The 17,855-nt window shown below is 43.6% G+C and overlaps 1 protein-coding gene across 2 annotated transcripts in view; it reads left to right on the top strand.

The window, feature by feature from the left end:
- SLC2A12 (solute carrier family 2 member 12) overlaps positions 1-11,817 on the top strand; it is a 29,008-nt gene extending 17,191 nt beyond the window's left edge. Inside the window, exons 3-5 of one of the 2 annotated variants that reach the window (XM_035538428.2) lie at positions 7,708-7,830; positions 10,191-10,323; positions 11,537-11,817. In XM_035538428.2, the coding sequence (XP_035394321.1) occupies positions 7,708-7,830; positions 10,191-10,323; positions 11,537-11,633 (353 nt within the window). In that variant the 3' untranslated portion in view covers positions 11,634-11,817. Of the gene's footprint in view, positions 1-7,707; positions 7,831-9,539; positions 10,044-10,190; positions 10,324-11,536 lie in introns of those variants that run through there. The other variant, XM_035538429.2, reaches the window with a different exon arrangement.
- The last annotated feature ends 6,038 nt before the right edge of the window (positions 11,818-17,855 follow it).

The following is a 17,855-nucleotide window of genomic DNA, read 5'->3' as shown; positions in this document are numbered from 1 at the left end:
AGCTCCAAGCATAGAAAATTGTACTCTTATGAATGAAGTTGAACTGAAAGACACCTTGTGGTGGGTGAAACCTCCTCCTTGCTGCCTCCCTCCAGCACAAACCAAAGCAAAGCCTGAGCAGCAGTGAAGCGAGGGACTTAAAAAATGGATCACGGCAGTCCTCTCACTAAACAAATCACTGTTTTGGAAGGCTGTTTACCCTTTCCAGTTGCAACTTTCTGAAGTATGTGCACAAATCTCTATTTTGCAAGAGCAAAGGCTTAAATTGCCCCTAGTTGCGGTGTCCCAACAGCTCTTTTCTGTGGTGCACCCCCTCAAGGCCCAACAAGGGCCCTTGGATACTGGAAAAACAGGTTCATTTACCCCACCCCAAATGAGTAGTTTCTCATCTCCATACTTTTTAGAAGTGAAATATGTGATAATCAGAACTAATTCATGCACAATTTCCTTGTGGATTAGAGCCTCTGGCTTCCGCAGTCATTCCTCTGCAAATGCCTGAGAGGATTATCCTGGATTCAATATTCTGAACAAATAAACACCTACAAACAGCAATACACATTGCGGGTTTTAATTAAAAGGCCATTTTGAATGACAGTATTTGATTTACGTAGTCAAGCATGTTCTCCCTTGAAGACCTGTTTTCATTTTTCCTTTTTCTCTCTCTTCTTTCCCTTCTGCTTGCCCTGAAAGTTGTTCTGTCTTGATGGGTAAGTATGAGTGCCTACACAACAGCAGATGAGAGACAGAGACAGTGGCTGTGAAATCCATTTGCAAACAGAATTACCATTTGTGTATCAGTTTAAATCAGCTTCTGTTAGGGGACCTGAAAAGAGGTGAAGATTAATGTATTATTATCTATCTACACTGACGATGCATGCTTCTGATATATTTGCTGCTGAGTGCTGTTGTTGGGCAAGATGGACCCCAAATCACCTTAACTGAGACAATTCTATTACTCCTACATCTTTATACTTCTCTCAGTTCTTGCCCAGCAATCATCCAGGTGGGAATCACCGATACAAGAAAATTGTTGTTTGCGTCCATTCTTTCAAAATGAAAGTAGGTGGACAGTAATTGAAGGTCACTGAAAATAGACTTAAGAATATATTGAACTATTGAAAAAGAGGTTTGGGGGGAAGGATGCCTGGGGAAAATCAGAAATGATACACATTTCATTGCCCTCCTCCTCAAATGACCCAGACAAGAGGGGAAGGAGGCAGTGCGTTGGTCTCACAAATGAGGTCCCTTCCCCCAAAACCTTCCTGTGGCTTGAACATGAACTGGAGGAGTCGTAAGTGAAGGGTGAATTCCCTGTTCTGCTGTGAGGCTTCTTAAAAAAGGCACATGCAAGTGTTCGGCCTGTCTGTTAGTGATGCAAATAGTCTCAACTGTGGATAACTGTTTTTATGTACTTTACTACATCCTTGGAGATAAAAGGATGAAATCCCACTTGTCTTAACATGTGTTACTTCAGGAAGTCAGCCCAAAGGGTTAACCATTAGAAATAGAAATGTAGTATACCTAAAGAAAATAAACTTAAACTTTGCCACAGCACACCAGCTCCTTTTGGATCATCTGTGGTGTCAGGCATCTTGCAACCAGAGTCGTAAAGCTGCTCAGAGGGAAGCAATAATCAAACTTTCAAGCACCTCAAAAGCCATAGGATGAGGTACATGTTGTGAGATAGAGCCAGAGGCATGTGGTCAACTGAGGCTTCTCCTGACTCCCCTATCTCTTAGCAGTAGAAGTATTCAGCTCCTTTTCATGTGCACACACACGACCTGAGATCTGACTTAACCCTTGGCAGGCAAGCACTCCGCTGGCCACTCACCTGCTCTCCGAAGTAACGCAGGCTTGCATTTGCTCCATATTCATCAGTTATTAAGTTTGAGCAGCCACTTCACTCTCATGTCATGGGGCAGTGCCAGAGAGACAAATGGCTTTTATTAAGTGGAGGCATTTTTAAGGCCGGTCGGGATTGTTTGCTTTGGCCTCCGGCAAAAAACTCTGGGCAGAATTTCAGTCCAGAAACCAGGTACTTGAAAAATCCAGTGTGTGTGTGTGTGATAAGACTGGAAAAAAATGTGGCCTCAGTGAAGCCATGTCCTTTGCATTCCTTCTTCTTGTGGCAGCTTTGCAGTTGCTTGTTTGCATCCTTTCTCAAGTTTATTAATTTGTTATGTGTTCTTAGAGGGTCTGCCTGCATTGCTGGTGGGATAATCCCTTCCTCATCTTCCCTTGGACCTCTTGTTGCTAACAACCCATTCCTCTCCTTTCAAAGACTTACGTACTTTTACCTACTTCTTTCCTAAACCATAAACCCACTTAATCTCTTTCCAGAGTTTGTACCTTAGCAACTTGAATTCTTTCAACTATTCCAACAGCTGCTTCTAAATCTCACCACAAGGAACTTGCTCTTGCACAATACAGGTACAGGAAAGGAAAAAAATGCTAAGCAGCAAATGAATAGCAAGGGAATCTAATATTTCATTAATGAGATCTGCTGAGCAGCTTCCAATTTGCTTCTGCCTCCTGGCAGCCGAGGTCAAAATAAGGACATTTTTCATTCATGTACCTTACTTGAATGTTGAGTACCCTCAAGCTCACAGTATTTCTCAGATGTTCTCAGATGTTTCTGCTTCTCTGATATGTCTGTGATTTATTATTATTATTATTATTATTATTATTATTATTATTATCATCATCATCATCACCTTCATCATCATTATTATTATCATTATTATTATTAATTTTATTTACTGCATAGATAGAATAAAGAAGAGATCATATGAGGGTTTGAGGTACCTCTTTACTTAAGACCCAAATATAAAGCTCATTAAATTGCCCATTTTGGCTCAAAGAAAAAGGCCACCCAATCTGTTACCCTGTCTCCAACAGTAGCCAGTAGCAGATGTTGAGAGAAAATACATGAGGGAAGGCACATGTAGCATGTACAGTGTGTCCTTCTGGCTAGTTAAGGGACTCCAAGAAAAATGTTGGAGATTTTTTTCTACTGTTGTTTAATAGTCCTTGATGGATCCTTTTCCACACATACAGAGAAACAAGGTTTTAACATCCAACTTTTCATCCTTTTATCTCATTACTGCTTTTCACATCTGAAGCATCCTGTGAAGGTGAGCTCTAGAGTTGAAATACGCATTGTCTGAAGAACATCCTCCTGTCTCTTCTAACAGCTGTCCCTGCTCAAACCACTTAGCTTCTCTTGGTTCGTGTGTTGTTAAACGCAGCGAAAACCTCTCTTCTGTTCACATTCACAACATTATAAATGCCAACTCCGTTTCCCTTCACTGTATGTTTTCTAAGCTGGAGTCCTCAGCTGTCTATTTGCCCTTTGCAGGGCCCATTTCACACCCTTCTTTGTGGCTCATCTACCCCTGAGCTGACCAAACCTGCTTGCAGTGTGTCAAACACAGGGGTACAACACGCACGCACAGCAGCACAGTAATACTTTCTGTAGTATTCTGTGTTCCCTCCCCAGTAATTGCTAAGCCCCTCTTTGCACCCATGACACCTCCCTCACAGGAGCTGATGTCCCTGAGCCAGCCCTAGGGCTCTGGCACATCTCCCCTGGGCAGGGCTGGTGTTGTGCTGGTGTGCTGCTGGTGCCTGCTCTTCTCCATAGCTCTTACCTTGCTTGTGGTGATGTTTTGTGGGAGTATGTGTTGATAGATGTGGGGAATTTTATGTCTTGCTTCATCAAAGTATCAATACTTTGAGATCCTTTTGCAATTCTTTACAATCCTTCATTTTTATTACCCTGAATTACCCTAATTTTGTACCATCAGTAAGATTTGCATGCCCATTCACCTCCCTTTCCTGAAAGATCTAGTAAGATACTGAAGCACTTCCCCCCACACAAGCTGGTAGATGCTCCTGCTTCTGGCCTGTTGTCCTCTTAGCCAGCAGACTTTTAAAATACTTGTCTGCCTGTTGTGGCATTGCAAGTAACTTTTCAGCGTTTATCCTGTATTTGCTTTATTTGTGCACAGAGTACACATTTATAGAAGGTACATTTCTATTTCTAACAACATACACATTTATGGAAGGCACTTTTCTATTTCTAACAGCTTTCTTCACTCATTTTTTTAATTGTGCTGAGCTATTTCTTTTATTTGGTTGTATATATAGATTAAGCTTCTAATCAGGTAACTTAAGCATTCTCCATACTGCCACTAAAGTACTTACCCTGACTGTCCTGTTAATTTACTTACAGAAATCATGCTGATTCTAATACCATTCCCTTTTTGAAACAAAATATGGTAGGGTCTTTGATCTTCAATTCCTACAACAATACTGGATTTGAAATGCTATAGTCAATATTCATAGAATCATAGAATCACAGAATGGTTTGGGCTGTAAGGGACCTTAAAGACCATCCAGTTCCAGGGACACCTCCCACCAGACCAGGTTGCCCAAAGCCCCATCCAGCCTGGCCTTGAGCACCTCCAGGGATGGAGCATCCACAGCTTCCCGGGCAACCTGTTCCTGTGACTCACCACCCTCAGAGTTAAGAATTTCTGCCTTATATTTAATCTAAACCTACCCTCTTTTAATTTAAAGCCATTACTCCTTGTCCTATCACCACACTCCTTAAAAAGAATCCCTCTCCAGCTTTCCTGTAGGCCCCCTTTAAGTATTGGAGAGCAATATTACAGAGCATCTTTGTGACAGTTACATCTTGAACTACTTCTGCTCAGCATTATAGCATGATTTGCTTTTATTCTCTCATTATTTATCAGGTTAATTGCTAAAACAAACAAACATCATCTATGTAGTCCCAACACTGTGCTCTGTCATGCAATTTTTTCAGCCTGAATGGGAGTAGTTGAAATCTTCCACCATCATCATTATTATTATTCCTTTAGAGTCTCTCTGACTTTGTTTAGAGGTGAATGTCACCGTCCTGGTCAAGTGTTTGTTGGTACACCTGAATCTTCTGCTCTTCCTTATCTGGGCAAGGTATTTCAGTGCATCGAGTTTCTGTAATACTTACTCAAACAGTTGACAGCTTTCTGATCCAGAGCAATCTTTTCTTTGAATTAACTACATCTGCATATGCAATGGGTTGCTTTTCTTCTCCAGATTTTGCCATAATAAAAGACAGTTCAACTGTACAATTTCTCTTGACTACTGTCAACATACAATTCCCTACACATCAGTAAGGGTGAGTGCTACCTGCAGCCACTGCCTGAACAAATCCCGTGGCTGTTGAAATTAGCGCAGAGTCTCATGCTGAGCCCTTAGCCTCATTTCTTACCCCCACCTAAACTGGAAGGCACTAGCTCTTTCCCTACCCATTCCATGAACAGCAGCCAAGGGCTGCCAAAGCAGACACCGTAAACTATCGTGTGTGTGCAGGCAGTGTGGTTGCTCCTGCAGCGTCCTTCTGCAATAATATTAGATTACGTAGCAGACAGAGAGGCGATTGCAGTGGTTGCAGGGCATTACTTGGACACTGTTTTCAAGGTTGGGTTGATTTCCCCTGTAAAATGTAGCTCCTTAGGTTGGTGGAAGTGCAGCACCTAGTTTTCTTTGCAGTGACTTTGGGAGTGTGCAGGTTAAATTTCCACGGGACCGCGTGCGCAGGGTAGCAGCAGTCATTGTGAATGGGAGCCTGAGCCTAGTTCCTGGCTCCCCAAGAGAAAGCCACATACCCTCTTGTACCTACAGCAGCTGCTCCTTTTTGGCAATGGTCCAGATAATAAAAACAATCCCAGAGAGGTGCTAAAAGCAAAGAATCGATCGTTATCGCTGCCTCAGCTTGGGAAAAGGGATAGACAGAATGTAATAAGTGTCAGATTTCTACAACTGCTATTTCTTTGGGGGAAAAATCCCTTCCACTCCTAGCTAGCCAAGCAGAGGTCAGGGGCATGCCAGAGGAAGCAGATACCATTAGCAGACATGAAGAACAGACCTGGTACGTTGGCGAGGTCTGTCTGGACTATGCAAGCTGGTTGAAATAATAGCAGCTAAACACTACTCTGGCTGATGCAGATGCTCAAGTATTAGGGTTTGTTAACAGGAAAACACTGTGTTTCAACCCCCTAGACAAATCAGATTTATCCTGAAAGGGCCAGTCTGTCCTTGCAAAAGTGCGTGGTATTGTAGCTGCTGCAGCGTCATACATTTCAGCCACACGCTGTCCCCAGGAGCAGGACTAGCTGGCCTGACACTGAGGAATGCCTCCTTCTGAAGCCAGCTTTACTTTCTTCTTTTCCCTCCATCCTGTGTAGAGACAACATAGAACATGCCTAAAGCATTTATTTAGCGGAAAGTCTGCCTTGTAAGCAGTGAGTGCATTAAATTTGCTGTGATCCAAGCCAGATAAAAAGAGACCTCTCTACAGCTATTGCTATGTGATGACTGCGTGCCACTGGGCTATGTGCAACAGCATCAGGCTGGTACGCACTGCAGTCTTGATTCTCACTCCTACTTCTGGACTAACATCACCAGATTGCCAGGTCTCCCAGTGTGGGAGGGAACCTCATTATAATTCTTTAAAAAACAAACAATCAAACAAAAAAGAAACAAACAAATAAACAAAAACCCTGGGTCAGCTCCAAAAACTATTGTTGAATTTGAATCTGTGGTACAAAGACATCTAGAGCTGAGATTGCTTGAATCTGCTCTGTTGACTCAAGGCTCAGAGGCTTATTTTTTTGTCTTTCAGTTGGTCCTTTATAGTCTCCTTCCACAGGACTTTTTCTTTCTTACTCTCACCAGTACAGTCACACAGGAACCCTAAAAGCCCCCGAAAGGGATAATGCAACGTGACAGAGGCCGTACAGGGTCCAGTTTTACAATGTAACTTGACTGGCCAGTGCACCTGTCCTGAGGAAACACCCATCTGTTATCTTGCAGAAACACTTATCTTGCTGAAACAATATCACACAGGACTGATCTATAATGCCCAAGGACCTGAAGATGCAGTTCATCCACATGCACTTTGCTATTGTGCTGGTTGTCTGCTAGCCCACGACCTCTCCACAGAGCAACTTCTTGCTGATTAATCGTGTTTATGAATTAGAGATGTGTTGGTTGGTTTCTTTATCCTAATAACCAGGAATGGTGTAGAAATGTGGAGTCTTTTTTTTTTTTTTCTTTTTCTTGCTCTTGTTATCAAGGTGGCTACCCAGCCAGCTCTACATGACCAAATTTGCTTTTGTGGACTAGAAACACCAGCACTGAAATCACCTGCGGTGTGGTGTGACACGAAGGAGCCAAAACTCAGGACCTCTGTCTTCATTTATCCCTCAGTGATCCCATTAATATGTAGCAGGGAGCTGGTACAGCAGACGTGCCTCGGCATGGTGGGTTGATTTATAAGGTGGCATAAACACCCAGCACTGCTCTGAGGCCCAGGAGTACTTTGGTTTGCTGCCCTGGCCCCATCAGCATTATGTCACTGGAGAGTTATTCAGCTGGCACTCCCTTTCATCTGCAGACGTGCTGTCAAGGCTCACCTCCCCCAGGCCTTTCACATTTCCTGGGTTAGGTCCGTGCTGGAAGGGGACAATCGATGTCCTGGTGCTGGCTCTGCTCGGGGTGGGCCTTGGGGGGCTGGGCCCACACATACCTCCCCAAAACTGCCTTATCCTGCCAGGTGGCTCCATCTGAACCCACCTGAATGTACAGCAAGGAAAGCCATCCTTTCAAAGATATTTTATACTTTTTCTTCCATTTCAGTGTCTTGGCTGGTCCTGAGTGAAATTTTCCCTGGTGGGATCAGAGGACGGGCCATGGCTTTGACATCCAGCATGAACTGGGGAATAAACCTCCTCATCTCCTTGACTTTTTTGACTGTCACCGGTAAGATTTCTCTGTGTCCTCCTGAACTGACATTCTCTTCATGTCCATGACAAATCTCTCCTATGCAAACATCACTGCTAAAATTGCAGCCAGTGTCCCAGGGGCTAAATTCAGAGACCCACTCAGGTGCCATTTGTTGGTGTCACTTCACTGCCTCCTCCACACCTTACCAAGTCTGTGCTACCAATTCTGCCATTCCCATGGACCCTACAGTAATGCAGTCCTTATTAGTGGAAGCCCCTTCTCCCCTTCACCCCCCTGTGATGTGTGTGGCCAGACTGGAAAGCAGCTCTGGACCAAAACCGCTTGGCTTCTTTATACCCTGTGTGCTTGCCATGCATCTGTGCCAGGGCTCCTAAGGGTGCAGGGAGAGGAAGGGATCATGGCGGGGACTAATGCTATCAGAGCACCTGGAGGATCAGCCCTGTGGGCTGGGAAACCCAGCTTTTAAAAACAACATTTCATTACTAAGTTGAAAATACACAATATTTAGGATTTAGTCCTGCTCCTTCTGAAGTCAGTGGAAGTTCTGTTTTAGATCAGATCACAGCTTTTTGGATCAGACATTTTTTTTTTCCTCAGGAAAAAAAAAAAAAAAAAAGACCATCCCATAGCAATCAATCCATTTTCGAGGATTGTCCTGTCTTTGAGAAATTTTCATTTAGAAAAAGGTGTTTTTGGATGGTAAAAATGTCTTGTGTTTTAATTTGAGAAAGCAGACTACCATGGAATAATTTATAATCTAAAGATAAACAGGGGAAAAGGTTAAATGCCAGCTTTGAAATTCATTGATTGGCAAATAATGTTTTCTAGTTTTGCAAATTTTGGTTTTCAACTCTGAAGAAAATATGTGATGAAAGTCAAAATATATAAGGGCACCGAATTTCCAGGTTTTCTTTAGTTCTGCGTTACTCAGCAACAGAGGCAGAGGCAGACAAGCAATTGTTATGAGACCCATAATGAGTTCAGGTGATTTCACCCTGGTATGTATATTTTGAGATGGATTATTTAATACTGTGATCTATGACTAAAATAGGTTTCATATTGGCATTTTTTGAGAGATAAAGAAAAATCAGTTCTTTCTTGATAAAAATTAGGACAAAATATGCCAGGTCAAATTCACTGTGTCTACACCAGTTCTGTAGCTAGGTCCAGGGTCCCCCACAGAAGCAATTCTTCCAGCTGTCCCCACTCACCACACTTAGGTTTGCATCGCAGAGCAGCCCTGAACTGCGTTTGGACAAAAGCAAGATGAAAAATGAACCATGAATGCTCTCCAGTTGTCAACACTTGTTCAGTCCTTGGGACAGACCAGAGCTAAGGAAACATCCCCAGAAAAAGACAGTGCATACCTGGTGTCCTCAGCATCAGCTGTTTGACCTGAAGGTCCCCTCCTGTCATGCAGCATTGCTTGTTAATGTACACCTAGCTGTTGCTCTGGTCTCAGTTACAACAAATGCAAATCCACAGTAACTCCACTGGCTTAGCTGGATCTAATCTGGATTTATGAAAGTGTAACTTCAAGCTAATATAAGTTCCTAGCCTATAGCAGAAAGGCAGAATTGGAAATTCTGTCTTCAAGCAAATTTATGTGGTAGTTATTGTGGCCAGCAGGTACCAGATGTGGAAGACACTGACTAGAACAGCAGCTTCAGCTGCATTTTTTAGCTCATGGCACAACTGATGAATGTCTCAACTTTCTGGCTTAGTTTTAGCAGGGGAGAAAACTAAGGAAGCTGCAGCAGCCTATGCATGTTGGACTGTCCAAGTACATGACAGTGGCAGCAGAGTCCATCCCTTCCGGCTGAGGACGTGTCTGCCCCCATAGACTCAAAAACCCACGAGTCCTTGGCTGGCCCCATTAGGAGTTAAGTCTTTGGACACTTTCTGAGGCAGAACCCACGGCTTGCAGTGGAAATCCTGGGAACTGACAGGCTGGGAGGATTAACTGGAGACAACTGCCGCAGTGTGAAAAAATGCTCTTTTTGCTCCGTGAAAGAATTTGCAACAAAACCAGACACGGGTGGAATTTCAAGGCGCTTGTGACCCCTGGTGCCCTCACATGAAACAGCAACAATGGCTGCTCAGTTTTCATCCAGAGTGACAGCAAACAAAATAAATCAATGGGTTTATGCTAAATGGGTCAGTGTGGGCTCCTCAGTTTTCTTTCATAAGGACTATTAGAAAAAGCAAAAGCATCATTCTTTTTCAAATTATACCCAGGCAAAAATAAAAGGGCCAAGAGAGGGCCTAACTTCTTTCTAACTTCCCCTGTGTTAGTGGCTGTATTCTATAAAAATATGGCAGCAGGAAAAAAAAAAAAAGTGAAAATTAAATAAAAATGTTTTCTTCCTTTATAGAGCTTATTGGCTTGTCCTGGGTGTGTTTCATTTACACAGTAATGAGCCTCGCATCCCTGGCTTTTGTTATTGTGTTTATACCAGAGACGAAAGGATGCTCTTTGGAGCAAATATCCATGGAACTGGCTAAAGAGTAAGTACCAAGCATGTCTGTGTCCCTGCTGTGCCAGAGAGACAAAGCCTTTCAGTGCTGTGCACTAACATTAAAGGAAACCAAGTTGGTATTTTGGGGAAAATCAGGTTCTCTCAAGGCTCGAGCTTGCACACACTGATCTCTGTGGCCAAACATTTTACTGTTACTGAAGGACCAGCCCAAAAGAGATGGTGGTTTCCAGCATTGCTACTGAGTGCTTGACTGCACAGCATGTTTGCTGACTGGTGTTCCTAGAGGGGAGGGAATGGCGTCCTTTTGTGCTGTGTGTCTCGGCTTGTGGGCAGGAAAAGGGAAGGAGGGAGACCCTACCTCCAGCACTTCAAGACTCTATGTGAGTTTTGATAGCTGTTTTAGATGGGGGATTTTTTGTGTGTTTACTGAGTCCTGGGGCTCTGTTGACAGTAACAGCTTGAACCTCCCCAAAGGTCCTTCCAGCGTGTTTTGTGTCCCCACCTCTCCAAATGAAAAGGGTACCAGCAGTGATAGGGTGGTGGCGATGGGTGCCAAGTGCCACTCCACATGACCCACTCTGGCTATTTCTGTGTGACTTGACTCCACTCGTTTCTGTTCAACAAGAGCAGCACAGCCACTTGGAGAACAGAATTAAATGGTCTGCTGCTGATACACGTGCTGTGCACTCACCACCTCCAAATGCAGGTGTCATCAACCCTAAATTAACCAGGGATTTTTATTATCAGTGTGATGCTGCCCCCATCCTTTTCAGTTTTTAGCCATTAAAAATATATAAAGACAAGAGGACGCAGCCCTGCTGTTTAAAACGCAGCACTCTCCTATGTGCCCTGCTTTTTTGGACTAGCCTCAGAAGTCTCCAGCATAAAAGGCTAAAGAAACCACAAGGAAAACAACATTGCCGGCGGGCCGGCCCGCCTGCCGCAGGGAACCCCCCGGGCCGCCCCCCCGGCGTAGGCCCGGAGCCGGGGCCTTTCCTGGCCGGGCCTCCCGGCGGCGGCGCCCCGGGGCCGGAGCGACGGCGGCAGCGCCGCCTGGTGGGCGGGCGGCCCGGAGCAAAGGCCTGGGGGCCGCGGCTGTTGTGGGCTGTGGTGGGCGGTTGTGGGCTTTTGTGGGTAGCTGTCCTGAGCGACAGCCGAGCCCGAGGCGGTGGGCGAGCGCTCTGTCCCCTGCACTAAGTGGAAATTTTTAATTTGTCTCGATTTTTCCTTTTCTTCTCCAGGAAATACGCAAAGACCCCGCTGTGCTGGGTGGGCCAGCGCAGGGAGAAGCTGGTGCCGGTGGAACTTCCCAAAGGAGAGAAAGAGCAATTCTACTAGACTGGGGCAGCCTGGGTGGCCTTCACCAGAAGGCTGATACCAGACAAAAAAAAAAAAATAAATGCTGACACTACGATGGGGTACATGGTATCTTCTCTATACGCAGGATAATCTCATTTCTTAGTAAAGCTTTTGTCGGTGGCAGTTGACTGCCAACATTAAAGATTGTTGTAGTTTAATAACACACCAGAATGTCAGGCTCTGTCTGTTTCGAACCAGAATCCCTTCCCTCCCCTGAGGTTCCTCTCCCCCAGCACACGGCAGGTGAACAGAAACCAGAGTGTTATGCACAATTCTTGTTGTCCATACTCAGCAAGAGCTCAGAGGTGCAAAGAGCTGCTGGGATGCCACGGAGAAGGAAGAGCCTGTCTGTCTTTGAGGAGGAGGCTTCCAAAGACTGGTCAGTTTAGCCTAGTGAAAAAGGGACTGAAAAAGGTTAACAACTCTCTGTCCATACATGAAGGAAGTCAACACCGTGGAGCAAAAATGGACAGCTGTGAAGTGTAAAGGGTGATAGCAGTGCAGAACAACTGGGTATGGTCTGTTTATGAATGAATTTAGGCTTGAGTTTAGCAGTACTTGAAAAAGAATCTTATTCATCAGAACCCAGTGACAATACAGCGTAGAAGAGGAATTTTACAGAATTTCTTGGGATGTTTACGGCCAGGACTTAATGACTTCAGGAATACTCCTCAGAAATCAAACAGTCAAACTGTTTAAATGTGGGGGAACTTGCATCATCAGTTATTCTAGATTGAGGGTGGCCCTACAGAAGCTGAGATGGGATTTCTTTGGCTTCCAGCCCCAGGAAAGTTGGAAGCTGGAGACACCAGAGTTGATGCCAAAAGTTTTTTATTTATCAACACAGGGCACACTAGACTTTGACTTTTCGGTTCATAAAGTGAGAATTGCGTGGTTCAGAGCAGCACAAAGGGATTTCTGAAACTGTCATCGCTGCGAATCATAACTTACATCACTTTATTTCTTGGTTATTGCTCAGCAAATGTACCCTGAATTACACAACCATCAACAACTTGTATGTTTTTTCCTAAAAGGTTAATAAATTGTGGCAGAATGACCAGTATATAAATATTTATTAGCAGATAAATAAATGGCCCAAGAACCTGCAGAAACTTTGAAAGTATGCTGACTGTCTCTGTAGCCACACAGCAGCATTTCTTCGAGTGTTTAATTGAGGAATCAAGACTGACACAGTCAGCTGGAGTGCAGATACTACTTTGGACTGAGCACATGATCCCACTTTATTTGCTGTCTCATAGCATTAAAACCACCTGACTGTGTCCTGCACCAAAGGAACTTACTGATCTAGGTAAAGTTTTACTACTGAACAGACTGGATTATCTCCTAACATTGTCACCCTTCTAGACACCGACTTCGGAAATTTAGAGGAGCACATCTATTCGTACAATGAGCATGTGTTCAAAATCTGGAAAGAAATTATTGAAGTCAAGGACAAGATTTACTAGAAATCATGGGAAATGTAGCTACCTTGGTGCTAAATGTACTAAAAGTGCCTTGGTAGGCACCTTTAGCTACCTCCTGGCTGAACCTGTGCCACAACTTTCCTGCATTAGCTTTCAGGGAACCAGTATCAACCTTCTGGTAGTTTCGTTGTAAAGGTCAGGCAAATGGTCATCACAAGGCAGGATTTTTAACTAAGCAGATCCCATGCCATCTAAAGCAAGCAAAACTCTTGAAGAAGTTCTTCCGCCATATTGCTAGGTGACTGGCTAGCTGGTTGGATTATGGATGCATTATTTTTTCTGTCATGATCCAAGAGCCACCAGTCCTCACAATATCATCATGGGTGCCACAAGACCAGGCTGCTTTCAGGAATGCGTACAATAGTACATAAGGCTCAGAAAGATATAGATCAGGGCATATACAACATATCAAAAATTAAGTAAAATCTTGTGATAAGGGTACCTATAGGTCCTGTTGACACAGTCTGTAAGAAGCAACAAGAGCCCAAGCACACCCAGGCCACTTGGACAGTGGGGCTGTGCACCTGAGCTGCAGGTGACTCAGACTGAAGAACCCATCAGAAAACCTTCTTTCCAGACCCCATGGAAAAATCTCATAGCAGTGCAGGGAGAGCTGGGTTTGGAGCCATGGGTGAGGAAGGCATGGCTCTCAGAAGATGGGAGGGCTTTGGAAATGCAAGAGGAGGTGAAGTCAAAAATGGACTCTGGCAGTGGAGGGAATGGGGCAGCAGAAGATTTTACATGTAGATGTATTATGCACTGAAGGCTGATTATTATTTTTAACATGAAAATTTCACACGTCTTGGAGGCATGACAAATTCAAGAATCAGAAAGGGGCCAAAACATACACATGTTTTTTTTGTCATTGTTTTTGGAATGCTCACACTTTGGGGATCAGCTCACAATGTGATACTCAACCTGAATTTCTTTTTCAGGCCTAAGTGAAGAATAGTTTTGAAAAATACCAATGCCTTATTGCTACAAAACAAAACCAAAGCCAATACATTCTATTACTGAAATAGAAAGAATAATAAAATATGGGATACGCTGTTGGTGCTATGCAGTGCCAAATGAATGTGTCAAGCCTAGTAAGCACTAGCAAAAAGCAAAAGATCTAAAAGATGTTCTCAAAGGGCAGCTGCAGGTTGGACCTGCTAATGTCGTAAAGCTTTTTTCTTAGATCGACACTGACATTTTCTTTTGATAAATTCTACAAGTTCCACTATCAGCCCTAAACACTTAGAAAGTTATATTGTCAAAAAAACGAAGTACGAACCCACCATTTTCTGAGTCCTGCGTGTTAGCACCTTCCTCAGTTCTTTAGCACTGCTGTCGACCGAAACCTCTCTATCTGCTGGTAGATGCTTTTCAGTATCACACACTAAATCAGCTTCACAAGAAATCTTCAGGTGACTGCGGGTCTTTCAAATAAGCTGCTCATTTATCAACATCATTCCCATACTAACAAGTACCCGAGATCAAATCAAGGAATAAAATGTATTTTTAGTGACAGCATATTGCAGGAAATTCATTCATTTCCTGGTCTGTGGATTTACCATGATTGCCAGCATTTCCAACAGCACCTCATTTGCTCTGGTTGGTGCTGTTTTCTGACAGCTGTCTCTAGATAGCATACTTTTGCATATGTAATCCAAGCCCATGCTGGTTTATAATTTCTATTACATCACACTGAGGGAAATGGGTGTCTGTAAAATCTTGCTCAGCACCACAGCACCCAAAATAAATCTCTGCTGTAATAAATTTTGTAAGTGTTCTCACAAAAATAACTCAGAAATTGTCTCTTTGGGTTCATAGTGAGCTTTTCTGAACTTTCCCCATGCACAACTACTTAGTCCAGAAATAAATAAGTAAAACTCATCTTTCTGAAGAACGCGTAGTTCCAAGACTGGTTTAACTGCAGAGACCCTAACAGCTTCAGGTACCTCCAAAAGGCAATGATGCTGAAGTCAAGGGCTTTTTTATTTGTTATGGCTTTAGTCTTAATTATAGTCCTATAGACAACGTGGCCCTAATTGTACTGGTCTTTTATAACAGAGCCTGCCCATCTGATGGCACAGAGCTAGCAGTCACAATCCCATTGACTGTTAAAATACAAAGGAAAAAAGGGATGTCTTACAAATCACACCCCTGGATCTCTGAAGCATTCCTCCCAAAATTGTTCCAGATCTAAAATTAATCTCTATCTTCAATAATGGACTAGATTGGAGAACAGAACATGCTTATTAAATTTGCAGGCAATATTAAAGGGAGAGAGACTGAGTTAGAATTCAGAGCTTAGTAAATTACTGAGAAGGGTCTGAAAAAAAGCAGAATATAATTCTGGAAGGGTAAATGCAAGTTTCTCCAGTTATGCTGCCTAATTGCAAGTCAGAGGATGATAAAAGGGACCTAGAAACTGCAGAAAAAAAAGATCTAGTGGCTATGACAACTCACAAGCCAGCAATGAGTCAGTTCTCATTCTACTGCAAAAACGAGTCCTCAGGAGGTTGTATAAATAGAACGGGCTGTTCTCTCAAAGGAATGTGAAATCGACTTCTTATGGCGCTGCTAGTGCCACAGCTGAGCACCGTGCCGAGATCTGCATGTGATCCAAGTGGAGAACCCAGGAGCAAATGGGGCAGAACTCTGGAAAACAACGCCATTGAGGAAGAGCTGGTTGATTGACAGGTATGTTTGAGTGTGAAGAGAGGCACTGGGGGTGCGTGTGTACAGAAAGCAGCAGCAGCAGCAGCAAGGCTTATTGCAGCTCGAGCCTGGGACCTACTATTTTACAGCAGTGATGGGAATACGGCGATATCCCTGAGTATAAGTGTAAAGCGTACACCACCAAGCTCATCATCAGAGGTTTTAAAGCTTATTTGTCAAAAATAGTTTGAGGATCCCTTGGAGATAGGAACATACATTTTGAGAAATCTTTTATATGATATTATTATTTTTCTCAGTACTACCTGTCTGCAAGTTCAGTAGCATGCTTTTCCTCTCCCTTATTAATTGTTATGAAGGTCTCAAACAGAACTAAAGTTAGCATTGATCTAAGAAAACACTTCGAAAGAAACAGTTCAGAATAGAATAGTTCAGCTGGAAGACCACCTAAAAAGACTTTCATGTCCAACTGCCTGACCACTTCTGGGCTAACCAGAAGCTAAAGCATATTATCGAGGCCGTAATTCCAAATGCCTCATGAACACTGACAGGCACAGGGCATCAACCACCTCCCTAGGAAGCCTGTTCCAGTGTGTGACCGCCTCACAGTAAAGACATTTTCCCTAACGCCCAGTCCGTCCCCACACATCCTGACATCGGTGACCAGGGAGCAGAGACCAGCACCTCCCCCTGTGCCTCCCCTCCTCGGGAAGCTGCAGAGAGCCTCCTCTTCTCCAGAGCAGGCAAACCCAGTGCCCTCAGGCTCTCCTCACAGGACATGCCTCCCAGCCCTGTAACCAGCTTTGTTGCCCCTCCTCTGGATGCTTTCAAGGACCTTGACAACCTTTTTTTTATATTGTGGAGCCCAGAACTGCTCACTATATTTCAGGTGAGGCTGCACCACCGCTGAATATAGTGGTTGAATCACCTCTTTTTACTGTCTGGCTGTGCTGTGTTTAACGCACCCCAAAACGCCATTTGGCTGCCAGGGCAGGCTGCTGGCTCATGTTGAGCCCTCTATCGACCAGCACCCCCAGGTTCCTTTCTGCTGAGCTGCTGCCCAGCCACTCCCAGTCTGCGCATGTGTCTAATATTGTTCTGGTCCAGGTGCAGAAAATCATACATGGGCCATAGAGGGTTTGAACTATAACCTTGGCAGTATTAGCACCATGCTCTAACCAATCGAGCTAACCAGCCTTCTTGACTGTTAATACATTGGTTTATTACTTTTTCTTTTTTAAATGAGACAGATTTCACACCACATGATTGTGCTAATAAGAGAACAACAATGTTCCTCTTGCTTCATATAAATTTAGGAGACACACATGCTTCATAAAATCTCACTGGTAGCACTCAAGCATTTTGTGATTTGATCCAAAAGAAAAAGAGCAAAGCCTTACCTACTATACCTACTGCAGTTATAACGACCAAATTCTCATATATCACTTTAGGAACACACTTCATCACTGGAAAACCCATTACAATTTTGTTCATTTTTCAAATACCTTCTTCTTTCTCAAACTGTAATAATACAATATTAGCATTCCCTAATGGGGAATTTAATGGGGATTGGTCCACTGGTATGATGTTTCACAAAACCTTCATTACTGTCAGGAGTGCTGTGGTGCCTTTATGTGCTCTTTATCATAAGTTTCATGACTGTCAAATTCTACTTATTTCATAGTTACAAATACTCTTTTCCTACCTTCACACATCTAAGAAAGGGTTTTATTAATGTATCACTGCTTGCAGCAGGTTTTTCTTTCCTTTTGTTCTGAAGGGTTTGATTGAGCATTTCCTATACTATTCCTTCCTTTCCATAATTTCTGCATGGAGACGCTGCAGATGGCCCTAACTTCCACACCATCCCTCAGATGGCTCATATACATTATGCTAGGCATTTGCAGGATATTCCTCCACTTCTCTTCTACAACCGGTGACTTCTAGTATAGAAACAGCTCACGGTTCAGTTTTAGGACCCACCAAGACTGTATATTACCTACAGCACACAATAGTGTCACATTTGTCTTCAGTCAGGGAAAAAAGACATACA

The sequence above is a fragment of the Cygnus atratus genome, chromosome 3 (assembly GCF_013377495.2).
Source record: "Cygnus atratus isolate AKBS03 ecotype Queensland, Australia chromosome 3, CAtr_DNAZoo_HiC_assembly, whole genome shotgun sequence".
NCBI lineage: Eukaryota > Metazoa > Chordata > Aves > Anseriformes > Anatidae > Cygnus > Cygnus atratus.
The sequence above is the reverse complement of the archived record's forward strand: the minus strand, read 5'-3'. Positions and strand labels throughout refer to the sequence as shown.